We start from the raw sequence: 13,159 nt of genomic DNA on the forward strand, positions 1-13,159 counted from the left end.
GTTAGTGGGCTGGGCGGTGAAAAACACACAAACTTGGACCTTAATGCAATATTATCAAGAAAGATTTCTGTGGAACTAGACTTATATAGTTAACCTAAAGTTGAAAAACAAATAATAGGCCAGTCTTTTATTAAGTAACCTAATTGTTACAGAAATGAAAAAGGTTCCAGTTTTGTTTTTCGTTTCTTACAGTTCTGAAAGTAAAAGATCGTGTATTTGTTGTTTGTTATTGAAGGAGTTTTTACTTTCTAGAAGAACAGAAGAATAAAAGTGACTGCATGTATTTGTACATTTGTGCAAACATGTGAGTCCGAGGTGAATAAATAATAAACACATCAGTTCTTCCAGGGAGGGAGGGAGAGGTCAGCTGACTATGTAGGAAACCGAAACTGAAGCAGAGAGACAGCAGTGGGCGTGTCTAAGAAGATCATATGAGCAAACACACACAAAACTAGATATTTGGCCCTGAATGCATCATCAATAACAATGCATATTTGCCGATGTCGCTGAACTAATAATAACTCGATATTAACACACACTTTCTTGTCCTACAGGTTGAAAGTGTGTGTCTGTTGCTATAGTGATAAACAGAACCCCATGCATTAGTGTGAAAAAGAAACTGTTCATGAGGGGATTTACATCAAATCTACTTTATATTGAACTATATAATGACAAACGCTTATATTCAGATTTCATATTACATTTTATTCATATTAAAATAATCAACAGATTTAAGATTTTTATTTCATCACACAAGCACATACAATCTAGTGTTTTTTTTTTTTTTTTTTGGAGATTTGATACTACACAGGATATATGAAATATGACAAATAATAACCAACACAACAAGTGTGAAAACAGAACTAGAGAAGCTTAATCACAATAACTAAGACAGTGTGTCCTGCAAAGTTATCAGATTAATATAAAATCTTAAAGTTTCACATTTGGTCCCTTTTGACTTTGATTTGTTTTCATCATTGTAACGATCGTTCAAAAGAGAGAGAGAGAGCGCTCAACATCTTATTGTAAATAAGTAAAGACAAGCATTTATGAGTATTCAAGATAAAGCTTTAGAAATTTGGCTGTAAATCAAACTATTTTTTTCTTAAATATTACAAACAAACAGGCACAAATGACCAGCACAAAAAGCAAAAAAGCAAAAAGCAAAGCGCAGCATGTGTCATCCCAGGAAGTTTGATGTGACCTTTGACCCTGTAGTGACTGATGTAAAGCTGTAAACTGTGAATCCCAGGGAGTTTGGTGTGACCTTTGACCCTGCTGTGACTGATGTGAAGCTGTAAACTGTGAGTGTCTGTTGGATTGTTGATGGAAATGCATCTGATAAGGATTCAGATTATACATAGTTTGTCTGAGGAATTCTGCACGGTTCAAACTTTTAATTTCCTTCAGAAGATTAATGCTAATGCGGTAAATGTGATTCTGGTCAAAGTTCAGCGCATCTGAGTGTCGTGTCACATAAATGCTGTCAAACCTGTTCCACCTTGAGTCAAAGGAAACAATAATGCGATCAGTGTTGCTTTCATCTGACCATCCTGTGTATTTCTCAGTGACATACCCTGGCAGTGGGTCAGTCTTTTTCAGGTTGCCCACCTCATAGTACGGGAGATAAGAGAAAGGAAGAAGTCCTTCCTTATTATGGAACAGACAAAAGCCAAAATCTCTATGTGCAGGGTTGTAGAGTGCAATTATACGACCATTGGAGTCAATACGAACACTTTCATGAGCAAACCACCACAGTAAGTTCAGACCGTGTCTGGGAGGAGGCCGACCGAACATGGACTCTCTCAGATCAGACAAATTATTCAGAGTCCTCATCGTGTTCCTGACAATCCTGCTGGAAAAACAAAATGTTCACTCTCAGTAAAAAATTTCAAAAGCTATCACTGGGGCAGTACCCTTTCAACTTTTATATCTCATTTACTCCTAAACGGTGCATATTAGTTTTATTTATTTGTTTATTTGTCAGGGACAATGCAAAAGAGACACATTGTAACAGGTTACAATAACTTGAACAGATGTGTTGCATATAGGGTTAGTAGCTGAATGGTCCCTTCTGAAAGGATCCTGCCCCAGTGACAGCTTTTGTATCTTTTGTTCTGATAGTGTAAAGAATATAACTGGTTTTACTCCTATGATTGGGCACTTGTCGTTTGAGAAAAGGTTTGTAATGATTTTTTCAAAATGAAATGCACAATTACAGAAAAAATGCACGTGTAAAAACCAGACGACCATAAAAGAACATTAAAAGTTTTGGTAAAACATATCTGCTGATCACTTACTCTAAACTACAAGCAGAAAGAGCTCAGAAAGATCCTCCAAGACTCTTACAGTGAGTTGAGGGAGATGAAGGGTTAATCTATTCTGTCGTGACAAGATTTTTTAAAAGTAAAAACAAGCAAGTCCAGATTGTAACATTTTTTTTTTTTCATTCATATTGGTAATGGATTAAAATGTATAACCCAAAATTAAAAATTTAATAAAGCAAAACAATGTTAAATACTCGTTTTCTTTCAAAATTATGTTATGCAGTTCAATTAAACAAATGTATAAATAATTTTCTGGTATGTAGGCTACTCAAAATAAAATGTTGTTCACAACGAGGTTTGCAATGCTTCTAAAGTTAATTTTTGTGGTTTAATAGTAAAGTAATAAATGAATAAAAAATAGAAAATGAGTCCACCTCACCTTGTTGAAGTGAAGACTCTGACACGTCTTTGTGTGGGTCGTGCAAAGATCTGCTAACAGAAACGAATGCTGTTTCATGTCAGTGTCAGGGGAGGAGAGACTCCACGGGGAAATGTTTGATTGGCAAATAGAGAGAAGGGACAGAATCATTCAAGGATTTGATTAATTACTATATAACGCCGGGGTCTATCCAGAAATTAACCATGTCATGCCAGTCTACTGTTTAAGTGATTAAAAAAAAGTGATTTGCTCAAATTATTCATATAAAAGAATTATAACAATAATTATTAATAACCTCTCTGTGTTACTTTCATTAAAAAATTGACTTTTTAAAGTGGAGTCAGTTGACACATGCACATATAAGTGTATTTATGAATGAACAAACAACAGGAAAAAGTATTTTGACACTGAAACATTGCACATGGTTGGGCAACTTGTTTTTTTTTTTGTTTTTTTTTTTCTTCTTTTTTCTTCCTGCTATAAACTCAACTAAGCATGAAACTGCCAAACAGCCCCAGTCTCCCTCACATTCTTTGCACCTGCTGATAATGCACACTGAACAAGAGGTTCATTTACACAAACAATAAGAAACAACAGTTCAAAGCGTGAGTTTCCAAAGCAACTTTATTTAAGACCAAGCCAGAGAAACGACTTGTATATGATTATATCAAGAGAGATAACTTGAACAATAGTGGCGGGAGAAGTGAGGCTTTAAAAAACAACATCCTTTGAATCGAATGAACCAATTTCTTTAAAAACAATCACTCGAAACTCGAGGACATCTGAAGCAAAATTTTCAAAATCGTTTATCAGTAATTGATACTTGAATCAGTTCTATATCAATTATTATAATGTTTATAGCCTACTCATAATGATCATTAAAAAAATGACAGCAGGTTATTGGTAAGCTGATATTTCTTTTTAAAGAATGGCACACCACCAGGAGGATTTGTTTTCAGGTGCCGTCTCACGATGACACTGCTCTTCAAAAGATAAATTCTCTCCAGTGTTGGAGAGCTCGGAGAGATACTGATCTCGACTCTTGTTCTTGATGATCTGGAGGAGGCCCTGACTCACACGGAAGGTTTTGCTGCTGCTGAATCGTTTCGGGTCGCTGTGTTCAGTCACATACACCCTGTTTAATCTGCCATCGACGTCCAGACGCACAATAACCCTGTCCTTGTTATTGTCAGGAATATTGCGGCTGTAATTTGCCCTGACATAATCTGGGAGCTCGTCTGCTCCTGAATAATTCAGGTTGCCCACCTCATAGTATGGGAGATTCTGATTGGGCAATAGATGATCATCCTCCTCTTCATCAATTCTGTTGTGGAACTTGTGAAAGCCAAAGTCTCCATTCTGAGGTCTATAGTCAGAGACAATATTGCCATTGCTGAAGTCTATGTAGTCATGAGCAAACCAGTACAGCAGATTCAGGCCATGTCTCGGTGGGCACGGCTGACCGAAGCCTGACTGTTTCAGCTGGGACAGTTCATTAAGTGTACCTTTCACCATGATGGAGGACTGTGTGAGAGATAAATAAAAAATAGGAATAAATACAATTTAAAATAATAGTTAAAAACAGTCAATGAGGCAAATCAGTCAGCTCTCAAATGTATAGAGTTAAAGCAGTTTTGAAAGTTGAAAATCCCAATATGTACCTTGTATAAAGACTGATCCTTCAAGCTTTGGTCAAACTTTGAGGCGAGTTGAATTCTCTTCTTCTAAGAAAACGTCCCTGAAAAGCATGTGGAAGAGAAATACAGCTGTTTTAAACATCATGGGTGTTTACAATTTGTATGTCTTGGATATGAAGGATGCATATACACAAGTATGCTTTTGGTTGGCGAAAACAATACATTCATAAACAACAGAAAACAACTGAATGTGTGTAATGTAAAGTAAAGCAATCGATTTAGTAGAGGCATAGAGATAAAAAGCAATCGAAACTGTAACGCGTACCTTTATCTTTGAAAATGGATGTACTCTTATTGCAGAGATGTGTTGCGTGGTGGTGTCTTTAGAAGTGGAGGAGAATGAAAAGCTCATTAGCTGGAAAACAAACCGAACCAGATTGACAATATCGCAGGTGTGTCCTTTAAAAACTTTGTCGTTCCTGTCTTAGGTGGCAAGACAAAGTGTGTTTTTGTCAGCCTAACTTCTTTGACGTAATGTAGAGAATGGAATAAGTTTTCTTTCTCTTTGTATTTTATATCAATATAAGATTGTCCAAATCAATGTGATAAACATGTTAAGTCAAAAGTAGTCAGATTCCTATTACCTGAAATGTGTAACATAATAAATTATGTTACTAAATACATTTTTTTCATATATGTGTGTGTGTGTGTGTGTGTGTGTGTGTGTGTGTGTGTGTGTGTGTGTGTGTGTGTGTGTACATATTAAAACCACTGACAGGGGATGTGAATAACATTGATTATATCGGTAAAATGGCATTTGTCAGTCAGTTTGTCAGTTCTTAAAGGTGCTGTATGTCAATTTTTCACTCTAATAAAGCATAAAAATACCATAATATGTTTGCAGATATTTAGAAAACATGATGAGTTCATAATCATTTCTCTGAAAAACACTTCTACAGCCAGTTATTTTACTTTGAAATCTGCGTTCAGTGTCAGAATGTCTGTTTTTGTTTTGGTCTGTGTGACTCCGCCCACTGCCAGTTCAGCCAATAGTATTTCGACACCCCGGGATGCCAGTTAGCAGGAGAAACAGCGTATTGCAGCCAGCAAACAAACTGAGTCAGAGATTGCAGATTTTACCCAACCTAAAAAGCCTCGGTATCCATCTAAAAATCTCTATGAACGAGAGCATATTAAAACGTCAGTCTCCGTCACCTCGGCTTTCATTGTCAATTGCGCTCGCTCATGTTGCGTGTCCTCAAACTGGCAACTCGCGTGAGCGTTGAGTCTGAGGAGGAGGGGAAACAACGATCTCCGATATTTTGAATTTGGACTGCAGTACCTATTTTCTCCACTAGCTGTCTTTCTTACAGACAGCACCTTTAAATTTCATGCATTTGAAGGAGGAAAAATGGCCAAGCAAAAAGATCACTTTGACAAGAGTCAAAGAGTGATGGCAAGATGACTGGGTCAGAGCATCTCCAATATGGCAAGTCTTGTGGGGTGTTCCCAGTATGTTAGTCGTAGTATACCCACCAAAAGTGGTGCGAGAAAGGACAACAGGTGAACCAGCATCAGGGTCATGAGGGTGGGGAGCAAAGTGCAAAGCCCATCTGAATGCTGTCCATGAAAGGTGTCAGTACATTATAGTCTGCTGCATTTGCCCATGATGACCCCTGTCCATGAACCCTGTAATGCCCTTACAGAAAAACCACATGAACTTACCATGTTTTCCACATGTGATCACGTGAACTGTTCCAAAACCACTTCCCAGACAGCAACATAGTGTCAGCCCAGATCCGGCCCACATCTGGGCCGTGTGGAATCCGTGGGCCGGATCTGGGCTGACACTATGTTGCTGTCTGGGCCGTTTCCCATGTGCAAAGTATGTCTGCATCCAAAATCAAATACTTCTCTATAGTAGGCAAAAAACAGTGTGTGAAACAATAGTGTGTCTGAATTCACAGTATTCAAATATGCAAAAAGTACCCAAATTATCCAGTGCAATACTGATGTGAAGAATGCATCCAAATATGCCTACTTCCCTACTTTATAGTAGGCAAAAACGGTATACGTGTTGAGATTCTGAAGTGTGCATCCGATGAATACTTCCCAGGAGGCCACGGGGAGGAATCCTCGTTTTCGATCAATTTTTGCCATTTCATCTGAATTTTTGCCAAAAGCCATTTTTGCCTTGTCAGCTTCTTCAACCTCAATTTGGTAATAACCAGATTATAGGTCCAGTACTGAAAACCACGTAGACCCCGTTAAAGCCATGAATGTGTCTTCAAGTTTGGGGAGTGCATATGCATCCTTGATGGTCTTTTGATTTAATTTCCGATAGTCAATGCATAATCGGATGTCGCCACTCTTCTTTCTGACTACAACAAGGAGATTGATACTCTCGTATGACTCCCACATTGAGTAATTCCTGAAGGTTTTTCTTTACGGCTTCAAGATCCTCCAGATGTATGGGCCTTGCCCGAAGTTTGAAGGGCGTTTCATCCACAAGATTGATCTGATGCTTGACCTTATCGGTGCACCAAAAGTCTTGATGGATGCAAGGAAAATACCTCTGGCATTTCCTGTAGCCGCCTGTAGCTGCTTTTCCATTCTGGCGGAATGGGTGAATCACCAAAACTGAACTCGAGAACAGATTTTGGAATGGGTTCTACAACACTCCCATGATTGGACTGTTCAGAGCACACAGACTGGATCGCCTTCAATTCAGCCAACACACATCTAGGAGGAATTGTAATGTCGGAATTGTAAAAAATGGAGGAGGACGGAGACGCAGCTGTTTTCAAGTGTAAGTACAACAGAGCAAAACTGCTGTTCATTGTGTTTAAATCGCACTTATTTAACAACTGATGAGGAAACTGATTTAAAGATTTAAAGACATTAATATATATTAAATATTGAAGTTGCTGTAATAACACGTTTCATTTTCATATAGCTACCAGTCGTGCTTCATTAAGCACACATACTTCTCAAGATCTGTTAAACTTCGTTTTCTGGAAAGCATTGCCTTAACTGTGTACACATATTTCTTTAATAAAGTTGATTTTGATCCTCAAATCAATCACACATTTTCCTTTCTGTAAACAACAAGCATCCATACTCCAAACCGCTTATCTTTTTTTAGTGTATAATGTAATTATTATACCTGTTTTTTATAGTCCACATATAATTATAATAAATAAAATATAAATGTTAAAACAAACATTTTAGTTTTTTAGGAATTCACAGTAAATTATAGACATTTCACATATTTGCTGATATTTTCTTTGACAGAACATCAGAGAGACTGACATAAGTTCATTTTATTATTTTTTTATTCAATTATGGATGTTGTTTCAACATGATTGTTGTAAGACGCCTAACACTTCAAACTAAAATATCTTTATTATTTTGTATTATCTCAGTATGTTTATTGAGCATAAACAGAGAGACCCAAGTCAGGTCCTGAGTTTCAGTTGTGATCAAACACACCTGGGTGTAATTTTGAAGTAATCCTAAAACAACTTGACTACATTATTTAGGTGTGTTTGATTAGGGCAGGTGGAGGACAGTTGAGTGCCCCTGGTTCAGAAACTACAGGTCTTCTCCCCCCAATAAAATAAAATATATGCTTTTACAGAGAAAATAATATTTATTGACACTTTGTGCATGATAAACTTACAAAAATGCTCCTTAGAAAAACAAAACAAAAAAAACAAAGAAAAAACAAAACAAAGCAATAATAAAATAATATAACACAATGCTTTGGGAAAAAGCCCACATTTTAAATGTTTTGCTCATGGAGACCAGGAACACCAACCTCTGGCTCAACAATATCCCCATTTTGAAGACCAATATTGTGCTTCATGCCTTAAAATAGCTTGAATGTAACTTGACACCCTTGCCTAGAATGCACGGTTCTATTAATATACAAATGACCCCGCCTCCACTCACTCACAACAGCTCAGAGATCCACTCGTTGATGATCACACGTTGATCTGATTGGTTACAAGGTAGTTTGTGACGTCAGAAACACCAGCGATTTCAAAGCGTGTTTTTGAGACTGTCTTTGGTTCACTGCAGTTTTAAGGAGAAAATACTCAGCAATGGTGTCGACTTATGAATTTACATGTGTCTTGACAAAAACACCACATAGACATATAAACAACATTAAAAGCTTGATTTTCACCACAGGGGAACTTTAAATATAGCCTTAGCATTTATGGGAAAGCTAATATACAAGTTTACACTGTAATTTAAATCACACAAGCACAATTGTTTTGGAGCTTAATAGAGACAATTCTATGTTTGAAATATCTCATAGATAAACCAGCACAACAAATATAAACACAGAACTAGAAAAGCGTAATTACAACAAAAGTAATGGGAACATGTCCGCAAGTATTCAGATTAATGGCTGATCAATATAGCTTTTTAAAGTTGTATCTATGGTGCCCCCCCCCCCCTCCCCCCCCCACAAGACAAGTCCAAAAAAGACAAGACAATTTTTCAAAGAAGACAAGCTACTTGAAATATCATAAAAAATCCTTTCAATGCTTCAAAAAAACAATATTAATATTTATATTTATAACCAATATTTTTTTCAATATTAAAAGCAAAAAGCAAAATAGCAACAATAAACACAATCAGCACAATCAGCACAATCCAGCATGTTTCTTGACTCTGATTGGGTTCACTCTCCACTGACCGAGCTGCAGATGGAAACGGTAAGCGTAGGCACTGCTGTTCTATAGTAATCGGATAAGAATCATTCGTTTTCCTGAGGAATTTGTTTCTGCTTAATCTTTTAATGGCCTTGATGAGTTTAATGCGAATGCAGTAGGTGTGATTGTGGTCAAAGTTCACTGGATCTGAGTGCTGTGTCACATAAATCCTGTCGAATCGTGGAGTGGACCAGTGAGATCTAAACAAAACAATGATGCGATCTGTGTTGCTGTCATCATCTGATCGTCCTGTGTCATCCTCAGTGACATATTCAGGAAGTGAGTCAGGGGTGTTCAGGTTGCCCACCTCATAGTACGGTAGGTCAGAGTAAGGAAGAAGTCCTTCCCTATTATGGAACAGACAAAAGCCAAAATCTCTATTTGCAGGGTTGCAGAGTGCAATTATACGACCATTGGAGTCAATATCAACACATTCATGAGCAAACCACCACAGCAAGTTCAGACCGTGTCTGGGAGGAGGCCGACCAAACCTGGACTCTCTCAGATCAGACAAATTATTCAGAGTCCTCATCGTGTCCTTGCAATCCAGCTGGAAAAAAAGAGTACAGAACAGGACTGGTTTTACTTCAACAATAGTGCACTTATTTAGTTCTTTATTTATTTATTTAACAGCCATTCAGTTTTTGTGGAGTAACAAGAGGACACAGTAGGTTTCATTTCTCTTTAAACCACACCCACAGTACAGCCCATCTGAGAGAGAATTTCAAATATGCTAACGGTTTACAACGTCAGAGCTATTTGGTGTAGTTAAAAAAGGATATGAAATCAGCATTATCTGGTGTAAAGTTTAAAAGAATCCTATTATGAAAAAAAAAGAAAAAAAAAGAACACAGAATACTGTACCTTGTTCGCGAGCTGTGAGAGGATGTGAGTCAGTGCACGCGCTCACTTTACTATTTATGTGTCTGTTATAGTGGGCGGTGAAAATAGGCTACGTAAAAAAAAACTAAAACCTAAAAGAAAAAAACTAACATTGGACTTGTATGGATGATTATCAGGGAGGATCATTTATCAGAGAAACATTTATGTAGACTAAAAACCTTCATTAGACTCATGAATAAAAGTTGAAAAAGATTTTCAGTCTTTTAAAAAATATATAACTTTTACGGAAATTAAAACGTTTGCTAATGTATTTGGTTCAGCTTTTAGTACTTGACATTTTTTTTCCCTTTTCTCACAGTACTAAAAGTGTTATTAAAAGAAGTTTTTTGGTGTTATTGAAGGAGAGATGCTTTCTACAGCTGCAGAAGAACAGATGAATAACTGGGAAAGTGAAACTAAAGCTGATGGACAGTAGCACGGGTTTGTAAGATGAGGAAAACTCATAGATATTATTATATTTATAAAGGCATAGTGTCATGCCATTTAACTAATATTAAATATAAGGGTGATTCTTAGACTATGGGCACTTTTATGTACTTTGGTCATATTTTTAAAAATACATATAATTTTGGACAAATTCCTCTTTCTTTTTCAAACTAACAATAAAACCTCCTTAAAAACTTTTTACTACCTTTCTATTATGATTTTTTCATACTTTTCAACCTCCTTATAGGTGTCAAAATCACTGTTTTCTCCTTGTCGCACACCCAGGCTTTTTAACTTCAACAATGAAAATACAGTTTAAAAATATGACTTATTAATATACGTAAATTAAGCACTAGTAAAATAATTAAAATACATTATTTAATGTGAGACCACTATCAATATTACTTTTTATACAAAATATAGCTGTCGCACAGTATTGGTGTCATTTCCACCACAACACTGTAATGTCCCTTTAAAAAGTTTGTGTGAGAGATTGTTTAGGTGGTTTCTATGGAAATGTTCAGAGACATCAGAGCACATGTTGGACATGGAGGCAATTTTAAATTTTCATCAAGAACAAAAGAAGAAAAATCAAGGTAAATATTGCTTGATCAGTTAATATATTTATTCTACGTCATTTCCAAACATGCTGTACCTTCAAGGGTGTTTTTAAAAAGTTACAAATTTTAAGTTAAATAAGAGTATTTTGCATACATTAAATGCTAAGTATTAATTCAAAGCTAATCAGTGAAGCTATCTTCCATTTTTCATGAAAAACTACAGAAATGTCATTTCCACCACACTGCCCTCTGTGGTGGAAATGACATTTATGGTTACAAAGTACAATTGATATAGATTGCAAGAGTAGATTTGTGTAATACTTTTTATATTATAATAAATTACAATACTTTGTATATTTATATTTATATTATGATATTATTTTTATTTCTAAATTATACTTTTATATTAATTTATTTCATTTAGATGCCACCTAAGACAACAAAAGAAAGGTCACAGGCCTATAGGGACAATATAAAAGCTATAAAAGACCCTATGAAGAGAGACTTAAAAGAGACAGGGAGAGATACCTGAGGAAAAAAGAAAAAGGAGTAGTAAAAGCAACTGCAGATCTGTCAAAGCGGGAGCACCGCAAACAAAGGAGACAATGGAGAATAAATCAAAGAAATAGACGAGAGGAGATAAAAATAAAAAAAACCTCACAATGCAGGCCTACCTTTCCACCACCACACCACCGCACTCTCCTGATGTTGCCTTGCAGCCAGAACAGGATCTTGACCTGCCCCCCACACCACCTTCTGCCCAATCTCAATCCCAAAAACAGAGGGGAAGGAAGAGGGTAGCAAGAAACCGTCAAAAAGTGTATCAAGCACTGTATGAGAGTAACGCCAAGCTTGAGAAAGCTTTGCGAAAGGCACAGAAATACCGTCAGCGGTATAATAGACTGATGGGAAAAAAGCACTCTACGAAGAACTTTAGTTTTTCACAACGCCGTGATCGCTGAACTGAGAGACAAATATAAAAATCTCCAATCCGACAGAGATAAACAAATGATTTCCAAAATAATGGCAGGAAAAGTCCTTAAGAAGTATCGACTACTGAAAATGGCTGAAAGGGAATTTGGCTTTTCACCCAGAAAGAATGAGAAGTAATGAAAAAAGGACAACAGCTCTTACTTGCACACGGAAGAAACAAAAGAACAGCATTAGCCCAGCCACAGAAGAAAAAATCAAACAGTTCTTAGAAAGAGATGAGAATAGCAGAGCATCAACTGGAAAAAAGGACACTGTGACCAAGAAAAAGACAAAAAGACAAAAAGGATTCCTGAATGAGCCTCTGGAAAAACTCCATACGAAGTTCAGGAAGGAGTATCCTGACATCAGGATTTCTAACAGTGAGTTCTGTAAGAGACGTCCATTTTGGATTGTAAAGCCCACAGTTAAGGATAGAGACACATGCCTCTGCAAGACCCATGCCAATCTGCAGAGTATGGCAGACAAGCTGCTTTATCACAAAGTCATTAAAAGCAGCAACAGTGAAGATTTGATTGTATCCCTGTGTTGTTCGCCAAAATATACCAAGCAATGTATGTACAGGGACTGTACCGTTTGTGAAGCTAAAGAATTGGAAATCTCCACCTTTGACCCTGGGACCCAAACATTTTGGTATGAATGGAAGGGAAAAGCTGAGGAGAGACTGAAGAAAAAGAAAGATGGTAGTGAAGAAAAATTCACAGTCCATTTGACAGTTAAAGAGAAGGTTATGGGTACTTTGCATACTTTGCTTGAAGACTTTTCCATGGGACTAAAAGAAAAATTGGGGAAGCATGTCTACAACATCAGACACCAGTATGCTGCTCTTCGTGGTTTGAAAGAAAATCTGAGCGAAGATGAGGTTGTCCTGCATATTGACTTTGCAGAGAATTTTCTCTGCAAGTACAGCAGTGAAATCCAAGCAGTACATTTTGGAGATTCACATAAACAGGCCTCACTACACACGGGTGTGGCCTACACCAAAAACAGTGTCACCTCAGTCTGCTCAGTCAGCTCCTCTTTTCGTCATGACCCCTGTGCTATTTGGGCACATCTATCAAAAGTTCTCACTTTCCTGAAGGATCAATACCCCACTGATGGGGGTTCAGTGATGGACCGACCACCCGATACCGCTCAAAAAAGAATTTCTACTTCTTCACCAACATTCCATGTCAGATGGGCTGGAATAAGCTGACTTGGAACTTTCTGGAGG

General features: G+C 37.1%; 1 protein-coding gene across 1 annotated transcript in view; it reads right to left on the bottom strand.

The window, feature by feature from the left end:
- Positions 1-3,627: 3,627 nt before the first annotated feature.
- LOC307149203 (uncharacterized protein) overlaps positions 3,628-13,159 on the bottom strand; it is a gene marked incomplete at its 3' end in the record, with an annotated part of 80,434 nt that continues 70,902 nt past the window's right edge. Inside the window, exon 2 of the mRNA XM_079855370.1 lies at positions 3,628-4,230. Coding sequence (XP_079711496.1) covers positions 3,628-4,221 — 594 coding nt within the window. The 5' untranslated portion in view covers positions 4,222-4,230. The remainder of the gene's footprint in view (positions 4,231-13,159) is intronic.

This window comes from Squalius cephalus (assembly GCF_949319135.1).
Source record: "Squalius cephalus genome assembly, chromosome: 2".
NCBI classification, from domain to species: Eukaryota; Metazoa; Chordata; class Actinopteri; order Cypriniformes; family Leuciscidae; genus Squalius; species Squalius cephalus.